Source organism: Scyliorhinus canicula, chromosome 9 (assembly GCF_902713615.1).
Source record: "Scyliorhinus canicula chromosome 9, sScyCan1.1, whole genome shotgun sequence".
Taxonomy (NCBI): domain Eukaryota; kingdom Metazoa; phylum Chordata; class Chondrichthyes; order Carcharhiniformes; family Scyliorhinidae; genus Scyliorhinus; species Scyliorhinus canicula.
This window is the reverse complement of record NC_052154.1, coordinates 90,298,442-90,312,940: the sequence shown is the minus strand read 5'-3', so window position 1 is coordinate 90,312,940 and position 14,499 is coordinate 90,298,442. Positions and strand designations below refer to the sequence as shown.

At 44.0% G+C, this 14,499-nt stretch overlaps 1 protein-coding gene across 1 annotated transcript in view; it reads right to left on the bottom strand.

The window, feature by feature from the left end:
* The window catches only part of hydin (HYDIN axonemal central pair apparatus protein), a 1,231,368-nt gene that overhangs the window by 319,760 nt on the left and 897,109 nt on the right, over positions 1 to 14,499 (bottom strand). Inside the window, exons 34-35 of the mRNA XM_038807144.1 lie at positions 13,196 to 13,323; positions 5,248 to 5,442 (exon numbers count right to left, since the gene is read on the bottom strand). Of these exons, the coding sequence (XP_038663072.1) occupies positions 5,248 to 5,442; positions 13,196 to 13,323 (323 nt within the window). The remainder of the gene's footprint in view (positions 1 to 5,247; positions 5,443 to 13,195; positions 13,324 to 14,499) is intronic.

The following is a 14,499-nucleotide window of genomic DNA, read 5'->3' as shown; positions in this document are numbered from 1 at the left end:
GCAGATAGTGGAATTTTAGTTCAATAAAAAACTGGAATGAAAAGTCTATTGATGACCATGACCATGAAGTCATTGTTGATTGTCGTAAAGACCCATCTGATTCACTAATGTCCTTGAAGGAAGGAAATCTGCTGTCCTTACCTGGTCTGGTCTACTTGTGACCCCAGACCCAAAGCATGTAGTTGACTCTTTATGGGCGGCACGGTAGCAGAGTGTTGCTTCACAGCGCCAGGGTCCCAGGTTTGATTACCGGCTTGGGTCACCGTGCGGAGTCTGCACGTTCTCCCCATGTCTGCTTGGGCTTCCTCCGGGTGCTCTGATTTCCTCCCACATGTCCCTAAAGATGTGCTGTTAACTAATTTGGACATTCTGAATTATCCCTCTGTGTATCCGAACAGGCGCTGGAATGTGGTGACTAGGGGCTTTTCACAATGGCTTCATTGCACTGTTAATGTACGCCTACTTGTGACAATAAAGGTTATTATTATTATTAAATGCCCCATCAAGAGCAACAAGGGCATGGAATAAATGCTGACCCAGCCAGTGATGTCTATATTCCATGAAATAATTTTTCAAAAGAGCCTCCTCCCACATTTTTACTTTCTCTTTCACGTACTGATCTAATTTCTCCATATTAATCAGCTCAACAATTCCTTATGGTAGTGAGCTCCATTTTCGCATTGCTATCGGGGTAACAAACTTTCTCCTGAATTCCTTGTTGCATTTATTAGTGTCTATGTTATATTTACAGCCTGTAGTTTTGGATTGCCCTGCATGTGGCCCTTCTTTACGTCAACTTAATATTTGCATATTACTGTGAAATAGAACAATCTTATTTCTGGAAGTTAAAGGCCAGGACAGACAGAGTTGTCATCTCTGGTTTGTTGCCGGTGCCACGTGATAGCGAGGCTAGGAATAGGGAGAGAGTGCAGTTGAACACGTGGCTGCAGGAATGGTGTAGGAGGGAGGGCTTCAGGTATTTGGATAATTGGAGCGCATTCTGGGGAAGGTGGGACCTGTACAAGCAGGACGGGTTGCATCTGAACCAGAGGGGCACCAATATCCTGGGGGGGAGGTTTTCTAGTACTCTTCGGGAGGGTTTAAACTAATTTGGCAGGGGAATGGGAACCGGATCTGTAGTCCAGCAACTAAGGTAGACGATAGTCAGGACGCCAAAGCACGTAGTGATGCAGTGGGGAAGGTAACAATGACAAAGCAGACTGGAGGAACAACATCTCATCTTCCAGTTAGGCATGCTACAGCCTTCCGGCTGAACATCAAATTCAACAACTTCAGATGATCAGCCCCACCTCAACCCATTTGTTTTCATTTCATTTTAACTGTCTTTTACCATTTCTTTCTTTCTTAATATACATTTAATTTCCCCCCCCCCCCCTCAATCGTATCCACCTTTCCTGCACCTTTCTCCTCTTTGCTTCCCCCTTCTCCTTCCCCCACACCTACAGTTCATCATCTGAGGTTAGTTTTCCTGCTGTTTGACCTTTCACATCTTTTGTCCTCTCTGGGGACTCCCCTTGGTTTCTGTGGCCATTAGCACCCGGATTCCCTGGGTTTCTGTGGCTATGATTCATCTTTCATTCTCACTCGACAGTATAAATATTTCTCACTTTCTCTGTCTGTTAGCTTTGACAAAGAGTCATCGGACTCGAAACGTTAGCTCTTTTCTCTTCCCACAGAAGCTGCCAGACTTGCTGAGATTTTCCAGCATTTTTCCTTTCGTCAAAGGCGAGTACTTGCAGGCAAGGAGATGGGTTGAAGTGTGTATACTTTAATGCAAGAAGCATCAGGAATAAGGTGGGTGAACTGAAGGCGTGGATCAGTACTCGGGACTACGATGTGGTGGCCATCACGGAAACTTGGATAGAAGAGGGGCAGAAATGGTTGTTGGAGGTCCCTGGTTATAGATGTTTCAACAAGATTAGGGAGGATGGTAAAAGAGGTGGGGGGGGGGGGGGGTGGCATTGTTAATTAGAGATAGTATAACAGCTGCAGAAAGGCAGTTCGAGGGGGATCTGCCTACTGAGGTAATATGGGTTGAAGTTAGAAATAGGAAAGGAGCAGTCACCTTGTTGGGAGTTTTCTATAGGCCCCCCAATAGCAGCAGAGATGTGGAGGAACAGATTGGGAAACAGATTTTGGAAAGGTGCAGAAGTCACAGGGTAGTAGTCATGGGCGACTTCAACTTCCCAAACATTGAGTGGAAACTCTTTAGATCAAATAGTTTGGATGGGGTAGTGTTTGTGCAGTGTGTCCAGGAAGCTTTTCAAACACAGTATGTAGATTGTCCGACCAGAGGGGAGGCCATATTGGATTTAGTACTTGGTAATGAACCAGGGCAGGTGATAGATTTGTTAGTGGGGGAGCATTTTGGAGGTAGTGACCACAATTCTGTGACTTTCACTTTAGTTATGGAGAGGGATAGGTGCGAGCAACAGGGCATGGTTTATAATTGGGGGAAGGGTAAATACAATGCTGTCAGACAAGAATTGAAGTGCAGAAGTTGGGAACATAGGCTGTCAGGGAAGGACACAAGTGAAATGTGGAACTTGTTCAAGGAACAGGTACTGCGTGTCTTTGATATGTATGTCCCTGTCAGGCAGGGAAGAGATGGTCGAGTGAGGGAACCATGGTTGACAAGAGAGGTTGAATGTCTTGTTAAGAAGAAGAAGGAGACTTATGTAAGGCTGAAGAAACAAGGTTCAGACAGGGCGCTGGAGGGATACAAGATAGCCAGGAGGGAACTGAAGAAAGGGATTAGGAGAGCTAAGAGAGAGCATGAAAAATCTTTGGCGGGTAGGATCAAGGAAAACCCCAAGGCCTTTTACACATATGTGAGAAATATGAGAATGACTAGAGCGAGGGTAGGTCCGATTAAGGACAGTAGCGGGAGATTGTGTATTGAGTCTGAAGAGATAGGAGAGGTCTTGAACAAGTATTTTTCTTCAGTATTTACAAACGAGAGGGGCCATATTGTTGGAGAGGACAGCATGAAGCAGACTGATAAGCTTGAGGAGATACTTGTCAGGAAGGAAGATGTGTTGCGCGTTTTGAAAAACTTGAGGATAGACAAGTCCCTCGGGCCTGACGGGATTTAGATTTAGATTTAGATTTAGATTTAGAACAGTACAGTACAGCACAGAACAGTACAGCACAGAACAGGCCCTTCGGCCCTCGATGTTGTGCCGAGCAATGATCACCCCACTCAAACTCACGTATCCACCCTATACCCGTAATCCAACAACTCCTCCTTAACCTTACTTTTTAGGACACTACGGGCAATTTAGCATGGCCAATCCACCTAACCCGCACATCTTTGGACTGTGGGAGGAAACCGGAGCACCCGGAGGAAACCCACGCACACACGGGGAGGACGTGCAGACTCCGCACAGACAGTGACCCAGCCGGGAACCGAACCTGGGACCCTGGAGCTGTGAAGCATTGATGCTAACCACTATGCTACCGTGCTGCCCCACTTGCTTGGATATATCCAAGGATTCTATGGGAAGCAAGAAATGAAATTGCAGAGCCGTTGGCAATGATCTTTTCGTCCTCGCTGTCAACAGGGGTGGTACCAGAGGATTGGAGAGTGGCGAATGTCGTGCCCCTGTTCAAAAAAGGGAATAGGGATAACCCTGGGAATTACAGGACAGTTAGTCTTACTTCGGTGGTAGGCAAAGTAATGGAAAGGGTACTGAGGGATAGGATTTCTGAGCATCTGGAAAGGCATTGCTTGATTAGGGATAGTCAGCACGGATTTGTGAGGGGTAGGTCTTGCCTTACAAGTCTTATTGAATTCTTTGAGGAGGTGACCAAGCATGTGGATGAAGGTAAAGCAGTAGGATGTAGTGTACATGGATTTTAGTAAGGCATTTGATAAGGTTCCCCATGGTAGGCTTATGCAGAAAGTAAGGAGGCATGGGATAGTGGGAAATTTGGCCAGTTGGATAACAAACTGGCTAACCGATAGAAGACAGAGAGTGGTGGTGGATGGCAAATATTCAGCCTGGAGCCCAGTTATCAGTGGCGTACCGCAGGGAGCAGTTCTGGGTCCTCTGCTGTTTGTGATTTTCATTAATGACTTGGATGAGGGAGTTGAAGGGTGGGTCAGTAAATTTGCAGATGATACGAAGATTGGTGGAGTTGTGGATAGTGAGGAGGGCTGTTGTCGGCTTCAAAGAGACATAGATAGAATGCAGAGCTGGGCTGAGAAGTGGCAGATGGAGTTTAACCCTGACAAGTGTGAGGTTGTCCATTTTGGAAGGACAAATCTGAATGCGGAATACAGGGTTAATGGTAGGGTTCTTGGCAATGTGGAGGAGCAGAGAGATCTTGGGGTCTATGTTCATAGTTCTTTGAAAGTTGCCACTCAAGTGGATAGAGCTGTGAAGAAGGCCTATGGTGTGCTAGCGTTCATTAGCAGAGGGATTGAATTTAAGAGCCGTGAGGTGATGATGCAGCTGTACAAAACCTTGGTCAGACCACATTTGGAGTACTGTGTGCAGTTCTGGTCACCTCATTTTAGGAAGGATGTGGAAGCTTTGGAAAAGTTGCAAAGGAGATTTACCAGGATGTTGCCTGGAATGGAGAGTAGGTCATACGAGGAAAGGTTGAGGGTGCTAGGCCTTTTCTCATTAGAACGGAGAAGGATGAGGGGCGACTTGATAGAGGTTTATAAGATGATCAGGGGAATAGATAGAGTAGACAGTCAGAGACTTTTTCCCCGGGTGAAACACACCATTACAAGGGGACATAAATTTAAGATAAATGGTGGAAGATATAGAGGGGATGTCAGAGGTAGGTTCTTTACCCAGAGAGTAGTGGGGCCATGGAATGCACTGCCTGTGGTAGTAGTTGAGTCGGAAAAGTTAGGGACCTTCAAGCGGCTATTGGATAGGTACTTGGATTAGGGTAGAATAATGGAGTGTAGGTTAACTTCTTAAGGGCAGCACGGTAGCATTGTGGATAGCACAATTGCTTCACAGCTCCAGGGTCCCAAGTTCGATTTCGACTTGGTTCACTGTCTGTGTGGAGTCTGCACATCCTCCCCGTGACTGCGTGGGTTTCCTCCGGGTACTCCGGTTTCCTCCCACAGTCCAAAGATGTGCAGGTTGGGTGGATTGGCCATGAAAAATTGTCCAAAATTCTATGATTAACCTAGGACAAAAGTTTGGCGCAACATCGTGGGCCGAAGGGCCTGTTCTGTGCTGTATTTCTCTATCTATTCACCTTTTCTTTCACAACGCTGGTATCAGTGAAAAACCATTCACAGGTAACATCCAGGTGGTTATGTAGCTTGATCGTCATAACTTGACAATGCCCACACTGTACTGTGCCAAAGTCCAGTTGGTCACTGGAGACAGCCAAGCCTGGCATAGTCACTGTAGCCCGCAGGATAACGTCCACTGTAGGCCCACCGACAACCTAAGCAAATCATGAGAAGTAGAAAACAATGATTGCCAGCACAGATCAGCCATCTTCTTTCTCTTTTGCTTCACCCACCACTGAACCAGAGTCCAACAAAGGCAATCAAGTACCAAATATCTTATTATCGCTTCTCCTTTTCTCAGTGTATTCTCCTAATTAATTTGGCCACCATTGCAATGAGTAGTGATGCATCTCTTGGAAAGAGGGATTTATTTTGTAAAACTGGGGAAAAGGCAGTGGAAGTGCTACAAGCAGCTTCAGTTAGGCAGGGAGAAACCAGCTTGGGTTCTCATACCTGATCAATACTGAATAAGATCTATTGATAGACTAATAAACCATCAACTTCAAAGATGGTTTCATTTTTCACCTTTTCACTTGTCCATTCCTAAGATTTGACAACAAACATGCATACATTTTAAAACATCAAACCTAGCAAACATGTACAATAATACAGTCCATTTTAGTTCTTTGTTTTCCACCATCGAACCTGCTTCTCCATCACATTCTTGACAAAGCATCGGCTATCACGTTTTATCGTCCTACCACATGTATAAGTTTTAAATTAAATGGCTGTAATAATAAACATTATCGAAACAGTCTGACATTTTAATTCTTGAATTTCTCCAAAAATGTCAATGGATTATGATTAGTATATATAATTCTTTCAGACGAATTGCTGGTAACAGAAATGTGACAATATTGCAAAGCCAGCACCAAACTCAAAGTCTCCATTTAAATTATTGAATCCATCCTCTGGTAATCATTAAATTTTTTGGAAAATTACCCAATAGGTCATTCTAGTCCTTCACCATCTTCTTGCGAGCACAGCACCTACACTCACATCACTCGCATCGATAGCCACCGTGAATGGCATTGTGTAATTTGGGGTGGCCAACACAGGAGCAGCGGTTAACACAGCCTTCAGGCCGTCAAATGCCTGTTGACAATCCACCATCCACTGAAATTTGCTACTCTTCTTCAGCAAGTCCTTCAGTGGAGCAACCACGCTGCTAAAATTCAGCACAAATGTACGGTAAAAACCATTCATGCCAAGAAATCTCATTATTTCCCTTTGTATCGAGGGTATTGAAAATTCCCCAATAACCTTTGTTTTCACATCCCCTGGGATAATTTGTCCATGTATGGAACGTGACTTGGGCTTTTCCAAACTCACTTTTGGCTAGGTTTACCACCAAACCCACCTCTTGAAGTCGATTGAATAACTCCATCAGATGCTTCAAATGTTCTTTCCATGTGAAAAAAAATGAAATGAAAATTGCTTATTGTCACAAGTAGGCTTCAAATGAAGTTACTGTGAAAAACCCCTAGTTGCCACATTCCGGTGCCTGTTCGGGGAGGCTGGTACAGGAATTGAACTATGCTGCTGGCCTGCCTTGGTCTGCTTTAAAAGCCAGCTCTTTAGCCCTGTGCTAAACCAGCCCCTGTCTGACTAAAAATCACCAGATTGTCCATGTACACTGCACAATTGAATAATCCTGAAATGACTTTGTTAGTTTACCGTTGAAATGTGGCTGGGGTGTTTTTCATGCCAAATGGCATAACTTTGAATTGGTATCTACCATTTGGAGTCACAAAAGCTGAAATCTCCTTCACCATTTCGAATAAAGGTACCGGCCAGTAACCTTGAAGTAAATCCAATTTGGAGATAAAAGCGGATTATTCCACCTTCTCAATGCAGTCCTCCAACCGTGGGATAGGATAAGAGTCTGTTCTTGTAACTGCATTAACCTTTCCATAGTCCACACACATTGGTTGGGTACCGTCCAGTTTCGTTGCTATCACTATGGGTGAGCTCCATTGGCTGATACACACTTCAATTATGCCATTTATAAGCGTACTTTCAATTTATTTTTGAACCTGTACCATTTTAGTACTTCGCAACTTATATCCACAAACTCGCCCATGTGATAAACTCTTTCAGGTCAGTTTGTTTTTCCTCTGGAATTTCCAATTTTTAAGAACATCCTCACCATCCAATTTAATTTGAGGAATGTCAAATTCAGAATCTGGATTTGATTCTTCACTTTGAGTTAGAATCATTAAAACTCCTTTTTCTCTCATTCCCTTTCAAAATACCTTTTAAGCATATTCACATGACACTCGGCAAGTTTTCCTTCTATCTGGCGTTCTTACTAAATAATTCACCTCACTCAATTTCCTTTCGATCTGATAAGGTCCACAAAACCTTGCTTTTAAAGGTTCACAAACCACTGGGAACAATATGGAAACTTTATCTCCACTGGAAAAACTACGAACTTTTGCTTTCTTGTCCTCTATCTATTTCATTACATGCAGTGCAACCTTTAAACATTGTCTAGCCAATTCACCTGCTCTATTTAATCGCTCCCTACAATTTGACATGTAATCCAATAATGTAGTTTCAGACTGGTCACTTACCAATTTCTCCTTAATCAATTTAAGTGGTCCTCTTAAATCATGACCAAAAATTAGTTCAAAAGGACTGAATTTGGTTGACGCATTAGGTGCATCCGTAATTGCAAACAATACGAATGGAATTCCATTATCCCAATCCTCTGGATAATCTTGACAATAAGCCCTCAACATTGCCTTTAATGTCTGATGCCACCTTTCTAACGCTCCCTCTGATTCTGGATGGTATGCAGTTGATTTAAATTCTTTTGCTCCTAAGCTATCCATAACCTCCTTGAGTAACCTCAAGGTAAAACTTGATCCTTGATCCGATTGTATTTCTGTGGGTAGTCCATATCTGGTAAAAATTTAAGTAACTCCTCCACAATCTTTTTAGCTGTAATATTGCGTACTCAAAACCTGGTAGACACATCCATTATAGTCAAAAGATATTGATTCCCACTTTTCGTTTTAGGAAGCGGTCCTACGCAATCAATTAAGACCCTTGTAAAAGGTTCCAAAAATGCTGGAATGGGTATTTAGGGCACTGGTTTTACCACCGCTTAAGGTTTCTTATCACTTGACATGTGCGACACGATCGACAAAACTTAACTACATCTTTATGTAGTCCAGGCCAATAAAAATGTTTTTGCATCTTAGCTTGAGTTTTCCTTACTCCCAAATGACCTCCTACTGTTACTTCCTTTCTATACCCTACCGGCAATTGATGAACCTCTGCCCACTTTTCATCCACCTGCAGATGTAAAGGTCTCCTTTTTCTCTTTAAGGCATCATTTTTAAGGTAATAACTTGCTGATATACACTTAGATTCCTCTTTCATGTATGTTTTCTGATACATCCACTTTATTTTTATATATTTCTGTTGTAACTCTGCCAACCATCCTGAACTAAAAATATCCACCTCATCCTCCCCCTGATCTTGTTCTTTTCCAACCATCTGATCAAAAATCATTTCTGGTAATTGAACTTCAACTTCATCTTCACTCTTTGGGGCAGCATGGTGGCACAGTGGTTAGCATTGCTGCCTACGGCGCTGAGGACCCGGGTTCGAATACCGGCCCTGGGTCACTGTCCGTGTGGAGTTTGCACATTCTCTCCGTGTTTGCGTGGGTTTCACCCCCACAACCCAAAAAAGATTTGCAGGATAGGTGGATTGGCCACGCTAAATTGCCCCTTAATTGGAAAAAATAATTGGGTACTCTAAAAAAAATTTTTTTTTAAATCTTCACTCTTTGATTTCTTTTCTTGTTTTGACCTGTGACTTTGCGACCTTGTTACTACACAATCAGGAAAAATCCCAGGATATTCACCCTTCAACAATTCTATTGTTTGATTTTCCACTGGTTTATCAACCACAGTAGGTATCACTCCCACCTGCGATCCAGCTATATCATTACCCAAGATAAACTGTATTCCTGGACAAGATAGTTTCTCTATTACTCCTACTACCACTTCACCACTCTTCAATAGACTCTCTAACCTCACCTTATATAATGGAACACTACTCTTCTCACCCTATTCCACATATTCCCACCTTTTCTGGCAATACTCCTCACTCATCCCTCACCATCAAAGATTGACTAGCTCCCGTGTCTTTTAAAATTCTGACTTCATAACCTACTCCTCCTGGTACACATCGGTAAACTTTACCCACACAAGGAATTCTCCGCACCTTTAGGGGCTAGGCCCATGCCGGAGTGGCTCCTGCTCCGCCGGCTGGCGCGAACGGCCTTTGGCGCCCCGCCAGCCAGGGCTGAAAGGCCTTCACGGCTGGCGGAAGTCCGCGCATGCGCCGGTGCGTCAGCGGCTGCTAACGTCATACCGGCGCATGCGCAGGGGAGGGGGTCTCTTCCGCCCCCGCCATGGTGAAGGCAATGGCGGGGCAGAAGAAAAAGAGTGTCCCCACGGCACAGGTCCGCCCGCGATCGGTGGGCCCGATCGCGGGACAGGCCACCGTGGGGGCACCCCCCCGGGGCCGTATCGCCCCGTGCCCCCCCAGGACCCTGGCGCCCGCCCACGCTGCCAAACCCAGCGGCACCAGACGTGCTTTGATTCCCGCCAGCGGGAGAGGCCTGTCAGCGGCGGGACTTCGGCCCATCGCGGGCCGGAGAATCGTCGCGGGGGGCCTACTGACCGGCGCAGCGCGATTCCCGCCCCCGCCGATTCCTGGGTGGCGGAGAATGCGGGCCACGGCGGGGGCGGGATTGACGCCGGCCCCAGGTGATTCTCGCCCCTGGCACCTTCTGATCAATCACTTCTTGATCAGGCTGTACATTCCTTTGCACCTCCTTCACTTCAATTGGGCTTTCTTTTACCACATCAGCCTTCCCAGTGCTTTTCTTCAACCTCCAACACTGATATTACATGGCATAGTATTACGGTAAAAACATCGGAAACTTTTTATTTCTCTTCCACCCTTCTGGATTTAAAAAAAAATCTGAGATACACTCTCCTTATTATCTCCCATCAGATCCCCTTTACCTTTACCACTTGAGTATTTCTCTTTTCAGAGTTTCTACCCCATGCAGGCTGAAATTGATGTCAGAAACCAAACTTTGATTTATGAACTAATTCATAATTATCTGTCATTTCTGCTTCTAATCTCTCAACTTTAATCCTCTGCTCTTGCACATGAGTTGTCACTACATCAGGAATTGAATTTTTAAACTCCTCCAAGAGTATAATTTCTCCAAGAGCTTGATTCGTTTGGTCTATTTTCAAAGCCTGTATCCACCTATCAAATTTACTCTGTTTGATCCTTTCAAACTCTATGTACGTTTGACCAGGTTCTTTCCTTAAAATTCTAAACCTTTGTCTGTAGGCCTCAGACATTAGTTCAAATGCACCTAAGATGGATTATTTCACCTCCTCATACGTCCCAGATACCTCCTCTGGTAGTGATGCAAACACTTCCCTAGCTCTACCTACCAACTTTGTTTGAATCAGTAATACCCACATGTCCTGAGGGCATTTAATTTATTTAGCCACCTTCTCAAATGAAATGAAAAAAGCTTCTGCATCCTTTTCATCAAACCTTGGCAATTCTTGGACATATTTAAATAGATCCCCACCAAACCTCTGACTATGACACTCGTGCTCTTTCTCACTGTCCTCATCATTATCCTCAGACTGTATGTTTCTCTTTCCCTCTGCCAATTTTAACTGATGTTTACGTTTCATGGCCAGTTTCTGAAGTTCAAAGTCTCTCTCTTTTTATTCTCTCTCTCTCTCTATTTCTTTTTCCCTGATCTGTACCTCCTTTTTGTTCTGTTAGGGCTATTCATTCTTTTTACCTTTCCTCGCTCTCTCCTTTTCTTTTTATTCTTTCTTTTTCACTTATTTCAAATTCAAGCTGCTTTAATTCTTTTTCATGCTCAAGCTGCTTTATCTGTAATTGAATTCTTGTCATTTCCATTGATTCTGACTGTGTCTCAGGCAATTCTAAATGCTCAGCTACTGCTACAATTACCCCTTCTTTCCGTCAGGCAATGTTAACTGTAATGTTTTTGCCACTCTTTTTAGTATCCATTTGTAAGGTACTGCGTGTGACCTTCTCCACCCCTCAAAACTTCTGAGCAGCTGAAAGAGCAATTGTCCACGATACACTCCCTATTTAAACGTGAACACAACACCTGAAAAACCTGAAAAGAGTATCAATGACAAGTCTCATACCAGTAAGAATGCCGTGTGCAGGGCCACACCTTTAAAATGGAGTTTCTGGTTGTACTTAGATATTGTTACTGAATTGGAACAGTTAAGAGGGAATTCATTAAGGGTTATAAATAGATTACTGCAGCTGTGTGGGGTCTTTATGTTTGTAGTTGATAAACATTCTTGCATGTGTTTGTTTAAATACGTATGTTAACTAAATTCATAGAATAAAGCTTATTTTTTGATTCAAAGTGCCTAAGAACTCTGCTGAATAACACCTGAAAGGCAGGCTCTTGTGCTCATCGTAACCAAAATCAATAAACAGCTGTAGGTCAGGTGAACTTATATTATACTTTGGGGTTTTCTAAACCCTGGCCCATAACACAGCCAGCAACACCCATGCTGCATTAACGAATAAAAACCAGCATGATCTGCACAGTAGCTCACTACCTCCCATACCAATTATCCCTGCCATTGGTCTACATCTTCAGATCCTGCTTTGTCTCAGCTGGAAGGGCTTTCAGCTGTGGGTGACAGACACTGGTGTAAAACTGGATCATTACCTTCCCCATAGTCTTTGCAGAGTACGAGTTCCCCTTCTCAGAGCAGGAGTTTCTATTAACCTCAGTATAAAAGGTCGGTTAGAAAGGCACCGACCAGAACAGGAACCCGGTAGGGATCTGATGTGCATTGTAAATAGTGTGTTTAAATAAAACTATGTGTTTTCATTTTATTTGGTGTGGACTCCCCATTTCCTTATTAAACTTGGGAAATGCAACTTTCAACCTGCTGAATACAGGTCTAGAACCTGCAGAGTGCTTTGCTTTGAATACTGCAAACAGGCAACGTTTGGGAGAAACACACTTACGTATACATGTGAATTGCAGTAGTTATTTATGGTGTATAAAGTCATTTCCACTGCTGACTGGCATTTCAATTTTAATCAGGAATATGTTTCAGGTGGCAGTACTCTCCCGTCCCCCAGGGTAATGTTTTTATCCCACATATATTCCAGCCAACCGTAGTGCTAATTTTCCCACTCTCAGCATCTAGATTAATATCCTCTGGTGTTACTTTTTCAGGCTACCTCGCTGTAAAACCACTTGTCAAGTGTGAAAGAAGCATAACGTTAGTCAACTGAAACTGGCCACCTTTCTTGTGTTAAGTTTCCCCCTGTTGGAAACATGAGATTCTATCTGGAAGCAACACAGTGATAATTGTCAGCCAAAAATAAGATTATAAACATTTTGAGAAAAATATACAAAGCAGAAGTGACAGCTGAGCAAGAGGAATATGCAGGATGTTGCCCTGACATCTACCAACCAAAAGCAAGCTGGGCGAGAGGTGTCAAGATGACTCAACTTTTGATCAGCCTCCCTGTTTTGGCAATTAAGATCAAGGAACCCCATTGTGTGAAGAATCAAAGGCGCCAACTGTTCTCTGCCACATGACACGATTTGGTGGCATTTTGATACACAAAAATGTTACAGCAGCCAGGTTTCTGCAGCAGTCGCAAATGCAGCATTCCCGTTAAATTGCCCTTAACCTACCTCTGAATTGCACAGCAAAAGAAAGCTGCTGGACAACATAATGTAACACACTAACCTCAGATTATTCTAATTTGAAAATGTAAAGGTGCTTAAATAATACCAGATCTTTGAAAAATGGAAGTAATCTTTTTGAGCACCTGTATTGGCATCAAAGCTTCTGCAGGTCCAATACCAAGGTTTGCTTTAAGGGGGTCAAACCGTACTTGAAAAGTCTCCGTTTCACAATAGGGCAGATTCTTCACCCTGTGTAGCTCAGTGCCAAAACCTGCAACACAAACACCAGGCAGATCAGGAAAACATACGTGTGCAATTTATCCAAGCAGCATTATTAGAATTAACAACATTTACTTATAAGACATTCAGTCTTACTGTTGTTCTAATTTACAAATTCCTTCCCTCAGAATTGCATTATAAGAGAAAATATAATTTTATATTACTGGGACAATCGTGATGCATGGCTGCTACTAAATGATTCTGAGTGAGTTGCAGCCTGAGATCTAATCGAGGGGGGCTGCTGATTTACGTCTGGAAAACTAGATATGCAGGAGTGAGCTCTAGGTTGGAAACAAAGATTTTCGGATGGTTTGGAAGGGAGCTGGCAGCCACAATATAGTATCAGGAAGGGTAAACAAAGTACACCAAGGATTGGGAGAAGCACATAACACTGGTCTGTGAATCAGGGTTGGTAAAATTGAGCAATAAGAGGCGCGATTCTCCAGAAAGATTTCTAAGTGTGGTGGTGAGCAGGAACTGCCGCGAGCTTCCCGGCGCGCGGCCCAATGAGGCCAGCAAAGTTACATATTTATTTTTTTATAAATTTAGAGTACCCAATTCTTTGTTTTTCCCAATTAAGCGGCTATCCACTTACCCTGTACATCTTTTTGGATTGTGCGGGTGAGACCCACGCAGACACGGGGAAAATGTGCAAATTCCACACAGACAGTGCCCCGGGTTCTCAGCAAGGCCGACAACGTTATTCAATGTTGTGGGCAGCACGGTAGCATGGTGGTTAGCATAAATGCTTCACAGCTCCAGAGTCCCAGGTTCGATTCCCGGCTGGGTCACTGTCTGTGCGGAGTCTGCACGTCCTCCCCGTGTGTGCGTGGGTTTCCTTGTTGGGTTATGGGTATAGGGTGGATACGTGGGTTTGAGTAGGGTGATCATTGCTCGGCACAATATCGAGGGCCGAAGGGCCTGTTCTGTGCTGTACTGTTCTATGTTCTATGTTAATTGGTCAACTTAACAAGGCCTCACGGGCTTCTCGTTGCAAATAAAAGCTTGGTAGCTGATTTGCTGGCACCACTCTCACTAGCCCCCCACTGACAAGGTTGAGCAGCACTTAAGCAGCACTTGCTCAGCCGACCGTAGCATGCTCGCAACAATGGCGCCGAGCAGACCAGCCCCAAGATTCGGCACCTGGGGAGCTCCTCGATATGGTGGA